At 40.5% G+C, this 22,843-nt stretch overlaps 1 protein-coding gene and 1 long non-coding RNA gene across 10 annotated transcripts in view; one reads left to right on the top strand and one right to left on the bottom strand.

Moving 5' to 3' along the window:
* The window catches only part of MAP7D2 (MAP7 domain containing 2), a 194,297-nt gene extending 182,894 nt beyond the window's left edge, over window positions 1-11,403 (bottom strand). For 2 of the 9 annotated variants that reach the window (XM_074214270.1, XM_074214271.1), the window contains exon 1: window positions 11,116-11,403. In XM_074214270.1, coding sequence (XP_074070371.1) covers window positions 11,116-11,167 — 52 coding nt within the window. In that variant the 5' untranslated portion in view covers window positions 11,168-11,403. Of the gene's footprint in view, window positions 1-9,552; window positions 9,771-11,115 lie in introns of those variants that run through there. The other 7 variants (XM_074214275.1, XM_074214276.1, XM_074214274.1 and 4 more) reach the window with 5 other exon arrangements.
* A 131-nt stretch (window positions 11,404-11,534) lies between these two features.
* On the top strand, window positions 11,535-20,966 carry LOC141507015 (uncharacterized). The gene is made up of 2 exons (XR_012474047.1): window positions 11,535-12,121; window positions 20,684-20,966. It is a non-coding gene; the product is annotated as an uncharacterized LOC141507015 (long non-coding RNA).
* Window positions 20,967-22,843: the final 1,877 nt, after the last annotated feature.

Genomic DNA, 22,843 nt, shown 5'->3' with positions numbered 1-22,843 from the left:
AACCCACACAAACTATATAAGATATCATAAATCTGTGCTATACCAGTTTGTTTTCTTTTTTTTAGAAGTATGTAAAAAAGTCAGCAATTTCAAAATTTTCCCACTTTTCTGATTCTCCCTCTGAACCCAAAACTATTCTTTTGGGGTATTCTTTTGTTTCATCGATGCTTTTTTCTTTCTTTTTCCTCTCTCTCTCTCTCTCTCTTGTCATCATTATCACTATTTCTCCTCTCCCTCCAACTCCCCTTTTACCTAATTTTAAAACCCTCCCTTGTAAGCATAGTTAAGCCAAACAAATTTATACACTGTCCATGTCCAAAAATATATCTCAATTACAACTGAGTCAATATTTGAATTAACTCAGCCTATTCACTGGAAGATCAAATACTGAAGCTGAAGCTTGAATACTTTGGCCACATACAAGATGGAGACTTATTGGAAAAGACCCAGATATTGGGAAAGATTGAAGACAAAAGGAAAATGGGATGGGCAGAGGATAAGATGAATGGATAGTATCATGGAAACAATGAACATGAACTTGGACAGACTTCAAGAGACAGTGGAAGATAGAATGGCCTGGCATGATATAGTTGAATGAATGAATAACAACAATACTTGCACCTCTTTTCCATCACTTTTTCCTCAGGAGGTGTGTAGCATTCTTCATCACTGGTTCTCTTAAATTCACTCCATTAATGAGAGTTCTTCAGACTTTCAAAAAAATTTTAATGATACTGTAGACATTGTATAATTGTTTTCCTGATTCATACAATCTTCCTACATTTCTCTGAATCTGTGTCTTATGGCACAATACTTATCCCATTATATTTATGTCTTAATTTCTTCAACCAATTCCCTAATTAATTAGAACCTTTCCATCTTAGATTCTACTTTATTTTTACTATAACAAAATGACCTGTTACGGTTATTTTTGTATATATAGGTCCTTTTAGGAGGAGAATTCCTAAATTAGATGTAGATTTGATTATAAAAAAATAAAACAAATTAACTTTGATTACATATAGAAGTTTTTGCAAGAACAGAATCAATATCTAGCCACCACTGCCATCATTCTGAAGAGCCACCCTTATGTAGAAAGGGATCCTTTTTATCTTCCTAACACAGCACCAAATGCTGACCAACTGTACCATGTCACCAATAGACTAGTTAAGACTAAGCCCCTAGAGCTCCAGACTATTAGTTGTTCTTGTAGCCTACCCCTAGAAGTTACCTTTGTAGGACCTGACCACTGCCTCTACAAGAGCTATACCCCTAAGTTCCTTAGCAACCACAGCTTCTGGAAGACTTAGAAACCAAGTTCTTCACATTAAAGTCTTTGGCACAACTGGATGGTTCAACAGCAGAAATTTCATGGAAATGACATTTAAAAAGATAAATTACTGTCTAGCTACTGTGGCTATCCCCTAAGGACCACTGGGTCTTTTCATCTGACTTAAAGCTAAAACTCCCCATATAAACTGTCTTCCCTTGCTAGAATTTAAGGCCCTGCCAGCAGGCACTGAGCTTCCTACTCTATTTGTGTCTCCTGTGATTCTCACAGTGTCTTACTGAGCATATGCCCCAAGACAGCCATTAAAAGATAGGTTTCAATAAAATATTCATGGCTGGTCTCTTTATTATGCTACGTGACCATGGGCTAGTATCATTTAACACTGAAGTGATATAGCGACTTTCTAAGACTGTAAAGTTATAGGTGGGTTGTCATTTCACGAAGGAATAGAGAAAGTTTCCATGGAATTGTTCATCCTGAAGACATCAGGAAATCTAACTAACTCTTTGATACAACAAAAGCAAACCAACCAACCAATCCAGAAACAAAGTGAGTGCCATTGACCTGGGAATGGTTGAACAAATTTAGGTCTATGAGTGAAATGAGATATTGTGATGCTTTAAGAAACAATGGTTCTTGGGAAGGCTCCTATGAACTGGTATTGAAAGAAGAAAAAGAATCAAGGGAACAACATTTATCATGTCTAAACATTAGGAAAGCAACTAAAAGACATCAGAGTCCAACCAATGCAGTGAATAATCTTGATAGAAGACTGGTGATGGAATATTTTCTCCTCTTAGTAGAAAGGCAGTGCATTTCAGATGCTAAATGAGGAACATGGTCAGATAAGAGCAGTGTAGCAATTTTGCTTAATTAATTGTGCTTCAAAATGACAGCAATACAAAACAAAATAATGAGTAAGGTTTTTTAAGGAAAAAAAGATGGCTCCTGGAACCAGAGTTCTATTATGCAAAACAGAAGGATAATCTTAATGTATGATTGCTAAATGAGCTTTGTTGGGTTTGGGGGCTTTTGTTGTTCAGTCATGTCTTGACTCTTCATGATGCCATTTGGGGTTTTCTTGGCAAGGATACTAGAACCAGAATGTTCTTCAGGTCACTTTACAGATCAGGAAATTGAGGCACATAGGATTAAGGGACTTGCCCAGAGTCACATAGCTAGGAAGTATCTGAGGCCAGATTTGAATTACTGAAGATGAGTCTTCCTGACTTCAGACCTAATACTATCCACAGTATAACCTAGCTGCCCCAACTAGATGAGGGCATTAAATATTAAGTATGGCCTGAGTTGGAGCCACCAGAGTCAGAAGGCTGGGATTTTAGTCATTTCTGACAGTGAGATTGCTTTGGTTTGGTCTCTTTAAAGGATTTACAACTTTTCTGTTTTTATTACTTTAAAATAGAGACTACTACCTAACTTTAAGTACCACTATATCTCCTAGAAATTTTTTTTCCTTGGAGGATGCTATATGGGAAATGTCTTTGGCTCTTGGGTTGAATCTCAAGTCATACTTTCTATTTTTAAAATTTTTTAAAAATGTATTTCCCAATTATATGCAATGATAGTTTTTAACAATCATTTTTGCAAAGATTTTGAGTTTTACATTTTTTTCCCTCTTTCCTTTCCCCTTTCCCTGACAGAAAGCACTGTAAAGAATCAAATCAAATCAGAAGAAAAATCAAAGAGAAAAATAATACATAAAACAACTTTTAAAAATCAAAGATACTAAACTTTGTCTACATTTAAACTCTACAGTTCCTTCTCTAGATATGGATGAAAAACTTTCCATCAAGTCATACTTTATACAAATTCATTTGCCCCTTTTACATTTACCCCTCTTTTCATTTTTCATTCATTCATCATTCAATAAACATTATATTAAACACCTACTATCTATGGGCCAGGCACTGTGTTAAATACTGGTGATATAAAAATAGGCAAAGTCCCTGCCCCTAAGTTACAATCTAATATTAGTTTTGTGAGATGGTGAAGGTTGCAATCCCATCCTCTAGAATAGTAACATTTTGTCAATAGTTTGTATTCTAATCTGCTATTGTCTTTGGCTACATTTTGATCCTCTTAGTAAGGAGGAACAATTATTTGCTGGCAGAGGCAAATTTGGGACTCTTCTACCTTTCCCACTGTGGCAATGTATAGCTAAGCCATGTCTTTATAGTACTGTGAAATGTTGGATCAATATATGGCTTTATTAGCCCAAAAAAATCCCTTAATAATTAATTTCATATAGCCCAGTAGTCACTAGTGGTTTATAAAGTGATTTCATGTCCATTATCTGTTATCTCATCTGATTCTCATAACTACTCTGTGAGTAATGTAGGACAAGTGTTTTTTTAACATCATTTTACAGATATAGAAACCAAGTTTAAGCATTTAAATGACTCACTTCACCCAACCAGCAAACAGCCAAAAAAGAGCCAGAGGTGAAAAACTCAAACCCCAATTTCTTGACACCAAACTACTACCTCTCCCCCATTGCTTCTTCAAATCTGGACACTAGAAAAGGAGTAAGATTTTCTTACTGTTAAAGTGGCTAGGTGGCGCAGTGGATAAAGCACCGGCCTTGGAGTCAGGACTACCTGGGTTCAAATCTGGTCTCAGACACTTAATAATTACCTAGCTGTGTGGCCTTGGGCAAGCCACTTAACCCCATTTGCCTGGCAAAAACCTAAAAAAGAAAGATTTTCTTATTGTCAAGGACCTCAGCCTTGAAGATGGATGGTACTATCTTTCCACTCTATCAGTCATTGCTTGGGATCCAGTAGCCATAAGGATATCTAATAATCTCTTTCCTCTTCATGTTTTATTAAAGCTTAATTTCTTTTCTGCCTTAAAATGTTTTTCCTATTGTATTCAGAAACACTGCTTTAGAATCTAATGAATATCAATGAGCTTAACTTGTGATTCAAGAAGAAAACAAAAAAGAACCATTTAGCAATATATCACAAAAAAGATGTTTTACATAATTGCTGGCTCCAGTTATACCAAATACTAGAGAATTGTTGGGATACCTTAGTTTGTCCCTAAGAGTATGTATACACAGTCTGGAACTGGAGTTGGTTTGCCATTTTACAAATGGCAAAATAAGGCAGAGGTTAAATGACTTGCCCAAAGTCACACAGCTGGTAAGGTCTGAGGTGGGCTGTAAACCCAGGTCTTTCTGATTCTAGCTGCTGCACCACCTAGCTAACTCTCAATTCAGCATGCAAGAATTGTGGTGATCTCTCTCTCTCTCTCTCTCTCTCTCTGCCTCCCCCTTCTCTCTCTTTCTCTCCTACCAAATAAGAATGAATTAAGAAATGGGAATGGGGGTGTGTGTGTGTGTGTGTGTGTGTGTGTGTGTGTGTGTGTGTATTAAGCACTATATATGTAGTAAAAGTTGTATATGTATACTCCCAATAATGTGCCAATTATCTCATTTGATCCCATTTTACAGATAAGGAAACTGAAGCAATAGAGATCAAGTAACTTGCCCAGGGTCACACAGTTAATAAGTATCTGAGTTCACATTTGAACTCTGTTCTTCCTCACTAGTCCCAGCATTCTTGTTTGTTTTGTTTTGTTTTTTAGGTTTTTGCCAGGCAAATGGGGGTCAAGTGGCTTGCCCAAGGCCACACAGCTAGGTAATTAAGTATCTGAGACCAAATTTGAACCCAGGTACTCCTGACTCCAAGGCCGGTGCTTTATCCACTGCGCCACCTAGCCGCCCCCTAGTCCCAGCATTCTTGAGGCTAAAGTACTTATCCGGTCCCCTTTGGGTCTGTAGGGTTAGTACTACATCTGAGATGAGGAGAGGAAGCAGGGGAAAATATTTTTTGCTTAAAAAGAGACTACTGTAATTACCTAGCTGTGATTAACTCTAGGGTGTGAGAGGCTGACACTTTACCTTCTGAAAATGGAGAGCACCACAGGATAGGAAGCAAGGTTGGAGTCACGAAGGCTTAAGTTAGGGTTAAGTTAGCCAGGTGGAGACCAAATGAGACTGGGTCCACTCTCATTGTTTCTTGTATCTGTGAGAGGACTGGGCTGCTAAGGTGGAGGCCAAGCAGTTTTATGATGATTCTGCCTTTAGATTTACTTAGCAGAAGTTACAGATTACCTGCTAAACTCTGATCTGGATCCACTCTGTAGCAATTTCTTTTATGTCAGTTAAATTATAACACTCAAATATAATATGGCCAGAAAACAGCCAGTGGCAAGCAAGGAGAAGACCCTCTCTATGACACTGAATGTCCCTAGACCTCAGTGTCATCATCTATAAAATAAGGAGATTGAATTAAAGGAGCTGTATGGATCCTGCCTCTACCTCTACTTGAGTGACCTTGGGCAAATCAATTCACCTCTGTGGGCCTCCAAGATTGCTTCTGGGGCAGTTAGATGATGATATGGATGGAGGTCTGGGCCTGGAATCAGGAAGACCTGAATTCAAATCAGACCTCAGACACCAAGTGAAAATAGGAATTGTTTCCTTTTTTTGTACTTATATTTGACTGTAAATAAATAAACAAATAAATATATACATACATATAAACATGTATATGAAAAATTAGAGTAAAAATATATATGGCATTTCTGGTTGGATTTTGTTTTAATTATTCAGGTGGAGAATCTTTTCTCTGCCAAGGATCAAATTAATTCAACCTGAAAAGGTTCCTAGATTTATTGAATTGAGTCCCACCTGCAGTTGCTTTGGTAAAGCCAGACCCCATGATTTCCTGAGTCTTAAATGGTCCTCCAGCCTGATGTTCCCTACCCCTACTCCAGGCCTCACACAGTTTCTGACAAAGAGAAGGTACTTAAAGATTGACACAGATTTCTGCATTAATTTGGCTGAATCTAGGTGAGGCATGATAGTTCTTGGTTATATCCATTCCATAGTTAGATCATTACCTAATTTCATTGCAGAAATTGAAAAAAGTCACCTCTAATCTACAAACAGTGGGTATCAAGAAAGTAAAAACTTATTTCAAGAGTTGAATCCGGGGCAGCTAGGTGGCCCAATAGGGGTGGCTAGGTGGCCCAATAGGGGCGGCTAGGTGGCGCAGTGGATAGAGCTCCAGCCTTGGAGTCAGGAGTACCTGGGTTCAAATCAGACCTCAGACACTTAATAATTACCTAGCAGTGTGGCCTTGAGTAAGCCACTTAACCCCCATTGCCTTGAAAAATCTAAAACAACAACAACAACAAAACAAACAAAAAAAAAGAGTTGAATCCACTATGAATAGTGTCAAAGGCCTAACCCAAAATGAAACAACTTTTAAAAATTGAGATTAATAAGCTTTGGTCTGCATTAATAAGATAAACTTGAGAAAGAACTCACTTGTATATATTCAACTGAATCTCAGAGTATCAGGGAGAAACTAAAAGTGAACAACTAAAAGAAAATCCAACCAGGAATACCTTATATACTTTTACTCTAGATATAAATACATATGAAACAATTAGAATATATACTATATATTATTTAGAATATTGAGAGAATTATATTTTAATTAGAATATTATGAAACAACTAGAATATATTATGTATTATTTAATTACAATATGATGAGACAATTAGAATTCATTATATATTAATTAGAATATTATGAAACAATTCAAATATATTACATATTATTTAATTAGATTATGAGATCATTTGAATATGTATATAGTATACGAACATATATGTGACTATATATGTATATGTATGTATACACACACATACATATTCAAGATATTAGGAGACATCCTATTTTCTAGAGCTAAGGTCCAGCAAGCAGGCCGTGGCCTGAGCTTGATAACAATAATCCTTTGAGCTCATCCTAAGTCACAGTAAAATCCAGATTTGAGGCTTATTTTCCTATTTCCCAGGGAATTCTGATTGAGAATTAGAACTATAGCTGACATACCGCTGCAGAAAGTGATAGATTAAATCTTCTGATACTCTGAAAAATCACTGTGCTTATAACTGCTAAGTGAACTGAAAAAGGTGCTGCTCTCCTGTTTCCACCATGCTAACTCTGTTTATGTACCCCCCACTGAATGGATCTAAGGATGCCTATATTGTCTCAAAAAGGCCTGCATGTGTGGACCTGTCGTAGGAACTGTTTAGTTAAGACCAAAGAATGTCCTATCTTTTTGCGGTTTTCATGCTTAAAATCCCTCCCCTTTGCTACAAGTGAGCAAATCATTTTTCTCACTCTAAATTTAAACTTTTGTTAGATTTCTGACTCTCCTGTCTCTGATTTGTTCTGTTTGACTCCTAATCACCCACAGATTAGAGCCATTCTGATCCAGTTGTTAATATACACATATATATGTAAATATATGTCTGTATTGTATGGGTATATGTGTGTGTATATATGCACACACATGAATACATGTGTGTGCCAGTATATATACTTACACACATATATGTATGGCATGTTTAAACTCTTGTCTCAGACACTTTATTAGCTACATAATGGGCAAATCACTTGACTACTCTTAGGTTCATCTGTGAAATGGGGTCAATAGCACTTGCCTTGCAGTTATTATGATCATAAGAGAATATTTGCAAAGGGCCAAATAAATGCTAGCTAATACTACTATCTTGTCTGCCCAATTAGCTTTTTGTAAAGGTATTGTGTCTTACACTTTTTTTAGTCAGTCTTCACAATTTAATAGGAGGAGTTCAAAAAATACCTGAGTGACTTGGAAAGAATGGATCACAGGATCACAAGTTTTAGGACTTTAGAGGAAGGAAAGAAGCATTTATTACAAGTATCATCTCATTTGATCCTCAAAACAAACCTGAAAGGTTAAGTGTCTACTGTTCCTGTTTTACACATAAAGAAACTTAGTAAATGGCCAAGGTTAAGTGTCTGAGACTCTTCCATGCTCTAGTCCAGAGGAAGTGGTGGAGGGAGGTGGGGGGGTGTCTTTCTCTGCTGTACCTTCTAGCTGCCTTTGGTTCATTTCTAAGACTTCATTCTAGTCCCTGCCTGGCTAAGATCATTTGAAGAACTCTTACCACCATTTTAAGTACCCCCCCCCCAAAAAAAATCAAATGACACTGAATTAGAACTGGAAGAAACATGACAAAAATCAGTCTAAGTCCCCTCATTTCATAGATGTAGTGAAGTCCAGACAAAACAAGTTATTTACTCTAGGTCACATATCAAATCAACAAATGCAACTACTGAATGGAGAACCTTGAATCAGGAGTAGAGTCCAGGTCTTTTGAATCCAAATCCAGTACTTTTCCCCCAAGAGTCCTCTACAAGGAAATTGGACAGCTTTTCCAGAAAGGTTGTTATTTTTATAAGAATAAGACTCCAACAACAAAAAAGAAAAAAAGCATTACAATGCTTGTTACCAGACTACTCGACACCTGAAGCTTCCAATATTATTTCTTGCTTTTCCTACAAACACTGAAGTGCACTCAACTTCTGGAAATTAGATTTCCAGTCATCCCTTTGAAAATTCATCACATGCCTTCTTTCCAGCTTTACACTTCAAAAGAAGGAAAACAGCTTTGAGCTAAGCCTTATGTTACACAAAACATATTAAAATATTTGGCAATAAAATCGACAGTTATAGTTATGGTGAAAGATTAAGAGATTCTGCCTCTGACAGGTTATGTTAACAAAACAAATCCTAGAAAACTCCATTTTTAGTTCCTCAGGAAAAATCTGGAAGCAACAAGGGTCACAAAAAAAACTATGAGGCAAAGACTGTCTCACTTGATAACTGTATGTAGTCTGTGCAAGTTGCTTCACCTGTGTGCCTCAGTTTCCTCATCTACAAAGCGAGAATAATGATAGTCCCTACTTCCTGATGTGGTCCACATGTTTGTAAATCACCCAGAATCAGTGAGCACTTAAGGATGGGAATGGAAATGCACATTAAAAGTCATTTTTACATATCTTATGATAGTATCTACAACTGTTTTTACATTTGAAAAATACAAGAAATGTAAAAAATACAAAAAACAAAAAAAGTTAAAAAAAAAAGAAAGTGAGATTATGAATCATAGTTCTGGAAAAGAGCTGGAAAGAGATCTTAGGGATCATTTAATGATATTTTTTTCACAGATGAGGAAAACCAGGTCTCAGAAATTATATTTGTTCCCCAATAGAGAATACAATTGATTAAAGAATATCCCCTGGTGGCACTGTGGATAGTGGCAATACAAAAATACATGACTTTAAAAATTATCTTAGTAAAAAATTGTCCCAAATGTATAAAATGTTTTCCTACCTACTTATAATGAAGTAGCCACTTCGAGGGTTAGTGGGGTCCAATGCTTATCCAAAATTTCGCATACTCCCCATTGGCTCCTGTCTCTGCCTGTCTGTGTGTCTGCTCTCTCTCCAGGTGAAGTCTGGAACAAGTTTCTAGCCACTACGGCGCGGGGCTGGGCCACGTACGTGGCGGGGCCGCCGGAGGACTGGGGCAGGTCGGAACGCCCCGAGGTTGCCTCATGGCCTCCGGAGCCCCGGGAAGACGGCCCCGCGCCGCAGAGCAGCCCGGCCCGGCGCCTCCCTCCGACGCAAGTCTGAGCGCATCTGCCGGCCGGGGCTCTGCCGGCCGGGGCTCTGCGGGCCGGGGCTCTGCGGGCCGGGGCTCTGCGGGCCGGGGCTCTGCCGGCCGGGGCTCTGCGGGCCGGGGCTCTGCGGGCCGGGGCTCTGCGGGCCGGGGCTCTGCCGCCTGCACGGCCGGGAGCTCCGGCCTGCCGGGCTCCGAGGCGCTCGGGTGCGCTCGGTCCCGGCCGCGGCCCGACAGCCCGGGGGGGGCCGCCCCTCAATGACTCCCCTTCCCCCGGGTGAGCCCCTGCCCGCTCCGCACCCCCGACGCACAAGCTCGGCTACGCCCCCCGACCCCGGGGCTTCGAGCCGTGGGGAGGCCGGGGAGGGCGCGCCCCCGAGAGGAGAAGCGGCGGCGGCGGCGCGGGGAGCGGCCCGGGCAGGGGCGCGGCGCGGCAGCCCGAGGACAGGCAAGGGCACCTGGCGGGGGATGGGCGGCCCCCGGGCCCCCCACGAGAGGGTGGAGGAAGCAAGCGCGCGCGCGCGTCTGTGTGTGTGTGTGTGTGTGTGTGTGTGTGTGTGTGTGTGTGTGTGTGTGTGTGTGTGTGGTCTCCACGCGCAAGCGTGTGCGCACACACCTCCGGCCCGGACGAGGAGAACCGCGCACAGAGCGCACGGGGAGCCCCGCACCCCGCTTCCTTCTCCTTCCTTGTCCTTCATTCCCTCGGACAAGAAGCCACGCGGGTGGGCGGCAGCCCCGGCGGGTGCCCCAAGCCCCCCGCCCCGCCCGCGGAGGGGGTCTCTGCCGGCGCGGGGCCCCTTCAAGGACGGGGGCGCCCGGGCAGCAGCGGCCGCAGGCCCCTCCGGTCACCCCCCCCCCGGCCGCCACCGCGCTGCCCCCAACCTGCCAGCCCGACGGGGGAGCGCGCACACACATATACACACACGCACGCACACACATATACACAAACGCACGGACAGACACACCACACACACACGCACGCACACACATATACACACACGCACGGACAGACACACCATACACACACACGCACGCACACACATATACACAAACGCACGCAGAGACACCACACACACACACAACACACACCCCGCCGGGGACGGGGTGGGGGGAGCGCGCACACACACACGCGCACACACACACACGCACACACACACACACACACACACACACACACACACACACACACACACACCGCCGGGCCCCATGGCCGGCGGGGCAGTGCGCGCCGCCCAGAAGGCGCGGGGAGGGCGCGGGCGGCCGCGCCTCCTTTACCTGCTGCCCGCTGCTGCGACGGAGAGGCCCGGGCCAGCCCGGACTCGGCCATGCTCCGGCGGGCGCTCCGGGCCGTCCGCCCGTCCTCCCGGGGCCCGCGGGCGCCGCCCGGCCGCCGCCGCCGCCCCCCCGGCCCCGGCCGGCTCGGCTGCTCCGGCTCGGCTGGACCCCGCGGGGCCGCCGCACAGGCGCATTCACCGGCAGCCCGGGCGCCCGATCCACGTGCATGCACCACGCAAACACACGAGGCAGGCACATGGGAAGCGCGGAGCGCGGCCCGGCCGGGGGCGAGGGAGGGCGGCGCGCGCCCCGGGGAACAATCCGGAGGCCGATGGTGACGGGACAATGGGGCGGGCGCGCGGGGGGCGTGAGGCTGCATGATGCGGCCGCCCCCCCCCCCCCCCGCGGAGGCCAGGGGCCCCGCTCTGCGCCCCCCGCCCACGTGAAGGGGCGGGCTGCACTCGCTGACCCCCCGCTCGCAGCGCGGGCCTGGGGAAGCTCCCCGGGCAGGGCCCCGAGGCGGGGTGAGCGGAGCCCCCGCCGGGCTGCCGTGCCCTCCCCGCGTGGCTTTGGCCCCCTCCGCCCCGGCCGCCCGGCCTCCTCCGCGTGGAGCGGCCGCTCGCCGCAAGCCCCGCGGGACCCGCGGAGTCGTCTTTCCCGCCGCCTCCCCACCAGGCACACTGGTTTCCCTCGGGTCTGCCTGCCGCGGGAGCCCGGGGGCAGCCGCCTTTACCGCGGGGCTGGGGTACCCAACGCCCTCGTCCCGCCCCTGGACGGCTGAGATCAGAAAGGGGTACAGAAAGAGCTGGGCGTCCACCCAGGTGCCCCCGTCGGGGCTCGTTGCCCCCATCGGGGCCCGTTGCCCCCAGCTTGCAAAGTGCATGCTGAGTTCCTGGCACACCTAGGAGAAGCATGGAGGCGGCGGCCGCCAGGGGTGCGGGGAAAGACAAAGCAGAAGGTGGGATTAAGAGCGACTCGGGCACAGGTGCTTTTGGACAACATGCAGGTGAGGATAGGAGCCCAGAATCCGACCTGAAGGTGCCCTGCAGCTACCAAGGTGCCTATGGGAAAGCTCCTGAGCAGCCAGGGAGCCTCTTCTGAAAGATACAATAATGCCGCATGATGCCCTCGCCGAGTCACAGTCCCACCAGTTCAGTAACTGCACCCCAAAGCCTTCCTTCAAAGACCCCTAAAATGAATGTACATTATGATTCACACTTCTTATTATTTATATTCTATATTTAAAATTTAACCCATTTAGTTAATGAAAGGACACTAGCCTATAAATGGATTGCACTTACCTTGAAATGAGATGCGAGACTTATTTGACTTGCAAAATTAGTGAAAAGCATATTTGAAATCAAGAGAACCGGTTTCTGATCTGAATTTAAACCTAACTTTTAATCTTAACATTTAAACTTTCTGAATCAAACCTCTAAAATAGGGATTTTATTGTGTTCTCTGCCTCTTACACCTCTTCACTGGTTTCCTTCTCCCTCTCCCCTATCAAAGACTCATTTATTCCCGTTTCCACTTTTAACACTCCTGGGCAATTCTACCTTTGCCTCAACCCTCTTGGTTTTGTGATTATCCATGATAATCTTGTGATTACCTATGATAACTATCCAAACTCAATCCTCAGTGATTAACATAGCCCTTCCCCCTTCCTACACTCCTTTGTCCTCCATCCTATACCTCTACCAATCATGGTCCAAACACAGTCCTCTACTGACTAATCTCTTATTCTCCCTACTGACTACTCCCTTTGCTATCTACCCCTTATTCCATAGTACTCACTGGTAACAAATTTGTTTACATTTTTTTTCTTTTTTTAAAAATTTATTTTTAATTTTACAAATTTTTCCTCACTTCCCTCCCCCCCACCCTCCACAGAAGGCAGTCTGTTAGTCTTTACAATGTTTCCATGGTATGATCTAAATTGAATGTGATGAGAGAGAAATCATATCCTTAAGGGAAAAAAAAAGTATAAGAGATAGCACAATTACATAATAAGATAATTTATTTTTTAAATTAAAGGTAATAGTCTTTGGTCTTTGTTCAAACTCTACCATTCTTTCTCTGGATACAGATGGTATTCTCCATCACAGATATTCTCCAATTGTCCAATTGTTGCACTGATAGAATGAGCTAGTCCATTAAGGTTGAACATCACCCCCATGTTGCTGTTAGGGTATACAGTGTTCCTCTGATTCTGCTCATCTCAGCAAATCCCTCCAGACTTCCCTGACTTCCCATCCCTCCTGGTTCCTAATAGAATAGTGTTCCATGACATAGACATACCACAGTTTGCTAAGCCATTCCCCAATTGAAGGACATTTACTTGATTTCCAATTCTTTACCAGCACCAACAGGGCTGCCATGAATATTTTTGTACAAGTGATGTTTTTACCCTTTTTTATCATCTCTTCAGGATATAGACCCAGGAGTGGTATTGCTGGATCAAAGGGTATGCACATTTTTGTTGCCCTTTGGGTGTTGTAATTCCAAATTGCTCTCCAGAAAGTTTGAATGAGTTCACAGCTCCACCAAAATTTGTTTTCATCTTAAAACCTTTTCCTTTCACATTCCTTCCATCTCCTCACTCTTTCTGAGCCCCCCTTCATGATAACACAACTTCCCCAAGACACTCTTTACAGACCTGGCTACGCTACTCACTTGCCCCCACCCGACTGTTGGCTTGGGAGTTTAATTACTCCTTATTCCTCCTCACCACTTCCAGGTTCTCCCTTTGTTACTAAGATTCAGTAATTTTGAAGTTCAATCCATATTTGTCATCTAATCAATGACAGCTGTTATCCATTCATCTCAAGGCCACTTCTTTCCTCGGTGTAATCAAATAATTGACTCAGTCATTATATTCTCCCCAGTTCTCATCCTCAAACCAGAGGACATATGTATTGATACTCATTTAAATACCTTTGATTCCTGTTTACTCATTTCCCATGACCTTCTACAGACCACTTCAGCTACACACAAACCTTGAAATTTCTGTCTTCCACCTCTGTTCCTCTAAACTCTAACTCTGTTCTTTGTTCTTAATTAGTCAACTTTTTCCCCCCTCATTTGTACGGGCTACATTATTCTGCTTTTTCCACCTTGAACCCTTGATAAATCAGTTGAACTTATCCTTATAGTCAATCTTGCCCTGCTAACCCTGAGTTTTGGATTATGGTACTCACCATCCACTGCCTTTGCTCTCACACTTATACTATTGTACAAAAACCAAGAAAAATCACCAGACCCCGCTGACTACTAATTTATATAACATAATGTCAATAGAACCTTTACTCTGCTGTAAGATAATTCATTTACAGCTTCCTAATCAATTCCCAATCCTGCATATCGTAGGAAGTTCTCCTAATCTTATTCAAACTTCCTCTTGTTCCTTCTTCCCAAGCCTTATCAGTTGAGAACTTGGTCTTGTTTATACATATTTTTCTGAAAAAGGACAAAAAGATTCATGATGGAAAATGCTATACAGATCCAGAGAAAAAACTATGGAGTCTGTATGCAGATGAAAACATACTATTTTCACTTTCACTTCACTATTTTTTTCACAGCATGACTAATGTGAAAATGTGTTTCCATGACTGCATATATATCATCTATATCAGATTACATACTATCTTGGGGAGGGAAGAGGGAATGGAGGAAAAAAATTTTGAAACTCAAAATTTTATAAAAAACAAATGTTTAAAATTATCTTTACATGTAATTGATAAAATATTATCTACCAAAAACTTTTAAAAAAGAAAAACCTTAGAGCCTTTTATTCTCTCTTCATCTCACATCATTCAAATGCCTTCCATACACAAATGATTCCCATTCCCCCATCTTCTCCAGCAAATTGCCCCCTATCATCCCTACTTTCTCACTCATCTTTAATCTTTCCAAGTCTACTGGTTGATACCCCTGTTGTCTACAAACATGGCTATCAAAAATGTGCTAACTTGGTTCATCCATTCCTGTTAGCTAGCATTCTTTTAAATCTCCTACCTTTAGTAGCTAAACTTGAGAAGGCCATCAGTGTTTCTACTTCCTTTATTCTTACTCGCATTAATTCCCTGCAATCTGGTTTCTAACCTCTTTGAACTAAAACAGCTATCACTGGAGTTAACAATGATCTCAACTGCCCCAAGGACCTTTTCTCAGTCAATCCTTGATTTCTCTGCAGTCTTTGATACTACATCTTTATCTTATTATGTTTTCATAACACCATCATCATATTTTATAAGTGGTCATAGATGATTTTGTAACTGCTAGAAAATATAGCCCTACAAAGCCAGTGATAATTTAGAATTGTAAAAGATATGACTTCCATTTATCCGAAAGAGAATACTAAAGGATAAAGCTAAGAGAAGAAACCACCTAGATGTTGTTTCCTCAGTTCTGCAGATAGAATATTTATGGGTATAAAGTCCCCCAAAACATCAAAAAAGATTAAGTTAAAAATGGTATTCTTTAAATGATATTAAACGGATGCAAAAAAACCCCTAAAAAATGTTATAAACTGAGACAATCCTTGGAACTATCCAGTGATGCTTCATTGTCCTAATTTTCTTGTCCTTCCTTTTCCATCTTCTTCACTGGCCCTTCCTCCGTTAGCCCTCATTAAAGGGTTTTTAATAATATCCTCTCCTTGGTTCTTCTAGCTATTATTTCTTCCCCAGAGATCTCATTTTTAACTAACATTTCAATCATCAAAACAATGTGGATGGTTAGGACCATTAAATCTGGATTTGCCCATCTTCCAAGTTCTTTGACTTTTTATTAGGAGCCTTAACCTGGAGGACCAGTAGACATCTCAAACTTAACTTGTCTAGAAATGAACTCATCATTTCTGCCTGAGCTTTCCAGAATAGCTCTTAGGTAGAGAAAGAAAGTGGAGAAGACTAAGCACATTGTCTCTGGAGACATAGGACCTTGGTTCAAGTTTTTTCTCTGGTGCTACCTCTGTGATCATCAGTGGTACTACATGTGACAAATTGTTTAAAGTCCCTTGGGTCTATCATCTTCCACTGCTTGCTTGTGAATGATGCTACTATCCCAAGTACCCAACCTCAAATTCCTTTTCTTCTGTACAACCTATTTTCTAGCTATAGGGGGAGTTAAAGCTGTTGTTGTTATTACTATTGTTTATGTGGATTCTCTTAAGATTTTTCTACAAATTTACAAGCCAGTTGCAATTTTCTTTAATGGGAAAGAACTCTTATGATAAATCACAGCTATTAAGTGTACTGATGTACTATTAGAAGATTCAAATATCCTAGCTACTTTTACTGAAGCACAATATTAATCAAATGCTGGCTGCCTGAGTTCTATAAGCCCTGATCCCTTGTCTACATCATATATTGAAGTCTATTTCCTTACTTGTAAAAGGGAATTAATAGATATACTCTCCAAACCCCCTTCTAGTTCTAACAGTCTATGACTCCACTGTGATTTTATACTATTGTATAAGAAACCTTAGACAAATTGAAATGAACTTGTACCATGGATATAAACAACACTTATACTTCTTTCTTTGGAGGAAAGTAAATGTAAAGAAAATGCTTTAATGCATAAGAGCTAGCATTCACATAGTGCTTTAAACTTTACAAAGCACTTATAAATATTATATCACTTTGTCCTCACAAGGAGCCTGGGACAAAGATGTTATTATTATCCTCACTTCACAGATGTGGAAATTGAAGCAGATGGTTTAAATGATTTGTCCAGAGGTTATACAGGTTTGAAAAGGAATTTGAACTCAGACCTTTCTGATTCTAAGTCTGGTACCCTATCCACTGTTATATTGACTTCTTTTATAATAATATATTACATTATATTCTTATATTTCCTTATATTAATTATATCATATCGTTCAAATCTCTTCATAATTTGGTCATTTTCTGACTTTCCAGTCTTCTTCTAATATAACTGTTCCTCTTAGAATTCTTTGAACAAGCTAAAATTAGCCTGCTTGCACAATTCCTTAGTTTAATATCACACTCTATCTCCAAAGGCATTCTCATTTGCTGTCCCAAATGCCTGAATGCTCTAACCTACCTCACTCTTCATTACTATCTCTTAGTTTCTCTGGCTTCCTTCACAACAGTTCAAATATCTTTTTTAGGAGACCTTTGTAGGTTTCTATTAGCTGCCAGTGATGACTTCCTTTCATTTTTTTCTCCATATATATAATTTGTTATTGTTCAGTTGTGCTCAACTGTCCATAATCCATTTTAAGATTTGCTTGGCAAAGATCTCTGCCATTTTTTCCTCTGGCTTATTTTACAGATAAATAAATTAAGGCAAATTGGGTTAAATGACTTGCCCAGGATCACACAGCTAATAAGTGTGTCTGAGGGCAGATTTGAACCTCATGAAGATGAGTCTTTCTGATTCAAAGCCCAGCACTATATTCACTGCACTACCTATATCATTTATATACCCAATTAATGCATGACTCTCCCATTGAAATGTATGCTCCTTGGGGGCAGAGACCTATTTATTTATTTATTTAGCCTTTCTCTGTATTCACAACACTTAGATAACTGGCTAAATAAATAAGGCCTAAATAAATGCAGGTTGACTAACTGGTTGCCTAGTTGGGAAATAGGGAAGTTCAGAAGGACTGGTTTTGGGGGGATAAGATCATAAATTGTCTTGAACAACTTGAAAAAGAAATACCTATTTTCCTGAAAAGGAAATATTCTTAAAATACGATATCTTAACAAAAAAAGTGCATACTAAATGATGCCTAGTCATAGAAAATAGCCTAATATATGTTTAGGCGGCTGCTTCAATTGGATATGAACTGGCATTGACAAATCTCCAGAGTCATATTCATAGCTCATTTAAAATGAACAAATGTTTTCAGCTTTGTTGAGACCCCAAAGAAAAGCCATCATGGTAAATACAAGACATTTTATTTGGTAAGCTTAAAACATGAAAACCAAATATTGTAGCTTTTGCTCAGTTTTGGGACTTATCCAAAGATCTTTCATATACTTATTGCTGGAAATAATTGTCAAAAACATAACTTAGTTAAGCACAGAAGTGTTTTAGAGGTTGATGTAAAAAAGGCATCATTATTACTAGATAAAATTGATATTTTCTGGTTCAAATGAAAATAGTTCATATTTTAAGTTTTTTGAGATTGAGTCTGTTTTTTAATTATTTGTGTAGTTACTGAAAAAAATGTATTCAATTTTTCTTATATGAAAATAATTTTGTAAAATATTTGTTGAATGAACATCATTATAGTTAACATTACAGCTTAACTTTATAGCTACTATGTCTTAGACACTGTACTTAAGCACATTACAAACATCTCATTTATTTCTCTCAACAACCCTATTAGGTAGGTACTATTATTCCCATTTTACACTTGAGCAAACTGAGGCAGACAGGGTAGATGGCATGTCCAGGATCACATTATATCAGAGGTCAAATTTGACTTTTATGTCTACCTGATTTTAGCTATTAATAGCTATTTTAGCTATTAATTTTAGCTATTAATAACTATATTAGCTATTATGACTATTCATAACTATAGGAAAGTTAGTCTGGTGTGGTGAAAAATGAATTATTTGGAATCAAAGGACCTAGGTTCTTATCCTAGCTGTTGTATTTGCTATCTATGAGACAATTATTTAACCCCTTCTTTTTTTTCCCCCAGAAATTAAACACATACCAGCACCCCACTACTGGGTGAATATAATGATTTACCATGAAACCACCAGACAAAAAAAGTGTTTCTGGGTGCCACCTCTCAACTTTTCTCCTTAATAAGATAGTTAATAACATTATAACCACCTGCTAGATATTCAAGACATTACCACTGAGCAACTAAATGGCGAAAGTAGCTTAGAGCTCTAGGCCTGGAGTGAGGAAGACTCATCTTCCTGAGTTCAAATGTGACCTCAGATACTCATTAGCTAGTGTGATCCTGAGCAAGTCACTTAACCCTGAAGAGGTTGACCTCAATTTCTTCAATAGTAAAATAAGCTGGATAAAAAAATCTAGTATCTTTGCCAAAAAAGTCATGGAGTATGGTCATGGAGAATGGGGCAACTGAACAACAAAAATAATCTTTCTCTACCTCAGGTTCCTCGTATGTTCAATGGGAATAAAATAGCACCTAACTCCCAGAATTTTTGTTAGGATAAAATGAAAATATTTGTAAAAGTTAAAAGTGATAAAGAAGGGGGTAGCTAGGTGGCACAGTAGATAGAGCACTGGCCCTGGAGTTAGGTGGACCTGAATGACCCCAGACACGTAATAATTGACTGTGTGACCTTGGACAAGCCTCTTAACCTCATTGCCTTAAATAAAAATTAAAAAGTAAATAGGAACAAAACAAAATACCTTTTGGGCCAATTGAGGTCCTGGCAAATCCTATAGTGGACTAAACTGTTTACATAGTTAGCATCAAAGAACCTTGTAAGATAGTTGAACAAGAATTTCATTTATTTTGAATTCTTGATAGTAATGGATCTGGATAAGTGGTCTAGAACCTGGAGGAAAAAAGGGTTGGACAAATGATAGCTTCTCCCTTTCAGGGTCAGAACCAATGGAAGAATTTTGCTAATTCCTGCCACTGCAGTCATTGTATGTGGGGCATGTTAGTCTCCTTCAGATATCATATGCTCTCAGATTTCTGGTAAACCACTATGTTGAAGATATTATGATGTAGGCAAATGTTGGACATTGGGTACATTAAAAATAAGGGTCATATAGTTTTGTACTTGGTGAGGGATTATATGATGTAAGTAAGGATGAGGCAGTTATTTCTGCCCTTTTATGCCAAATTGTCCAGCTAACCGCATTGACATCAGCCTGTACTCCTTATCCCATCTCGAGGTAAAAGGCCTGCCTGTTACTAACATCACCTTATCTTCAATCTCCTGACTGCCAAAGTTGCTGCTGTTGTGCCTCCTCCCAGAAGCAATGTCTATGACTAATGTCAGCATAGGCAGATAACCAATGGTTTCTTAGATCTAGGCTCCAAGATAGTTTACTCAATGAGGACAGACTGGAGCAGTTAAGTGGTGCTTTGAATAGAGCCCTGGGCCTGAAGTCAGAAAGACCTTACTAGCCATGTGGCCCTGGGTAAGGGACTTATCCTTTGATGGCCTCATCTGTAGTTTCCCCCCGTCTGTAAAATGGGGCTAACAATAGCATCTATCTCATAGAGTTGTTGTGAGGATCAAGATAATACAGTCATCTCATGACACATTTGGGGGCTTTACATTTGAGGTTTTAGTCATCCACAATCAAATCAGAATTTTGGAGATTTGCTGTGTATTGTGGATAATTACAAATAACGTGTTTGTAAAGAAAATAAAATTTTTTCATAAATCGTAAATACTACATATTCTATAATTTCCTACCATTAGTTTAAATGTATAAATATATTGAAAAGTTAAATTTTGTTAAAGTTTCTGTGCTAAAGAACAATGAGCTATGCATTCTCTTTGGGAATATCTCTTCTTTCTCTACCATTCAGACTCAATTTTGTGGGGGGGTTTTCCTGCAGTGATTATCTTTTTTTTTTTCACAGAAGGAAATCCATGAAGCAGTTGCTGCAGCTATGCCTGTGGCTGTGAAGACCGCAGAGTGTGAGATACACTAATCTCTCATGTAGAAACTGCAACATTCAGTAATGGCATACCAGAATCAAGGGGTATGCTTTTCAAAGTGGTTGTACCAATGCACAACTTCACCAACAAAGCACTTCATACATCCCTTCCAACACTGACTGTTGCCAGTTTTTGTCAGCTTTACAGGAAAAGCAAAACCTCAGTTGTTTTCATTTGCATTTCTGTTATTAGTGATATGGAACATTCTTTCATGTGGTTATGAATCCTTTTGAGAACTATTTATATGCTTTATGTATTAGGGAAGATATTAGTCTTATATCTGTTTCAATTAAATTTTAATCCATTAAATAGCTCTTTATTGAATATAATTTTTACTATTTTGTTTAATAGTTCTGCTTTCCTGCATTGCTGGAAAAGTTTTTATGCCTCAGTATGCAGTCAGTCTTTGTTAAGTTGTCCTCTTAAGGTGACAATTATGTTAAATCCTTTTTGGTTCCTTTCAATCAGTATCCGAGATCTCTTATCTTTAATTAAAAAAAAGTTCTAATAAAGTCTTTCATTTCTTTTTGGCATATTTCTCTAAATATGAAAGGGATACATTGAGGTCCCCTGATATATATTTACTCTATTGCTTTTTGAAGTTCAATTAAATTTTTAATTATGTAGATATGCTTTTTGGTGCATGTTAGTGCACCTAGGTGGTACAGTGGACAGAGCTTGGATTGAGGAGTTTGAATCTGGCCTCAGACACTTGCCATTTACTAGCTGTGTGACTTTGGGCAAGTCACTTAACCCTGATTGCTTTGTGTCCAGGACTATCTTCAGTTATCCTGATTCATATCTGGCCACTGAAAATGACTGGAGGAGAAAGTGAGGCTGGTGACAGCACAGCATCCCCCCCTCACTCAAATCCAATTCACCTGCTTGCCATGGCATCACCTCCCTGATGTTGTGGTCTTTAAAAATGAAGGGCAAACATTATGGTGCATATACATATGGTGCTTTTAATCATAATGTAAATTTCCTGCTTATGTGTTTAATTCCATAGCCTTGTTGGAAAATATTTCCTTCTCTGCTTTTTAAAGTTTTCCAGAGGAGAAAAATCAGCCCTGGAGTCAGTATTTGAGTTCAAATATGGCATCAGACACTTGATATGGGCTCTGTGACCTTGGGCAAGTCACTTAACTCCATTGCCTTGCAAAAAAACCTCCAGGGTTGTAAATATCTGCTATGGACGATACCATTCGCATCCAGAGGAGAAAAAAACTATGAAGTCTGAATGCATACTCTGTTCACGTTTTAAAAAAACTTTTGTTTTTCCTTCCTTTCTCATGGATTTTCTTTGCCCTTAGTTCTAATTTTTTTTTTACATGACTAATATGTAAATGCACAACTTTTATCAGACTCTTAGCCACCTTGGGGAGGGTGGTAGAAAAAATGTGGAACTCAAAAATTTGCAAATGGATGAATCCTGAAAAACATTGCATGTCTAAAAAAGTTTTCCTGAAGCATAAGATTCTGCTCCAACTCAAACTTAAATTTATACTAAATTTTCCTATTTTATGATGTGTAATGAATTTAATAATTTAACTTCTAGAGATAATTTACATGGCCTTTGGTCCTTGGAAAGTGAAAAGCAAAGTATCTGGAGCCATTCATCAAATATGTTAAGTCTGCATTCTTTCCCTAAACTATACTTGCCTGCCTGAGTTCAGGGAAGTGAATCAGGGAGCTGTGTATACTATACCCTAACAAAAATTATACTCCCAAGGCTATACAGTTAATCATTCCCACAGGACTCAAGGACACCTCTGTTGACTTACTCTGCTGTCAAATTGTGTGGCCCAGCACTAGGCTTGTACTGGGAAGTTCACTAAAGCCCCCAAACTGATTGTTCTATGATCCTCCTACTCCTTTCCCCCCTTATGATCATGTATAAAGTATATCTGCTCTACATTATGGTGAAGGACCCATCAGGGGAAATTCCATTATTTGCAAATCAGTTCCTTTCACTGAAAGTAAAACTACTAATTTATTATTGGCACTTTGTCTCAGACCTGCACACACCCTTGTTAGAAACTGACACAGTATAAATTTGGTTAATGTTTATAATTATTTCA

Source organism: Macrotis lagotis, chromosome 1, assembly GCF_037893015.1.
Source record: "Macrotis lagotis isolate mMagLag1 chromosome 1, bilby.v1.9.chrom.fasta, whole genome shotgun sequence".
NCBI lineage: Eukaryota > Metazoa > Chordata > Mammalia > Peramelemorphia > Peramelidae > Macrotis > Macrotis lagotis.
The sequence above is the reverse complement of the archived record's forward strand: the minus strand, read 5'-3'. Positions and strand labels throughout refer to the sequence as shown.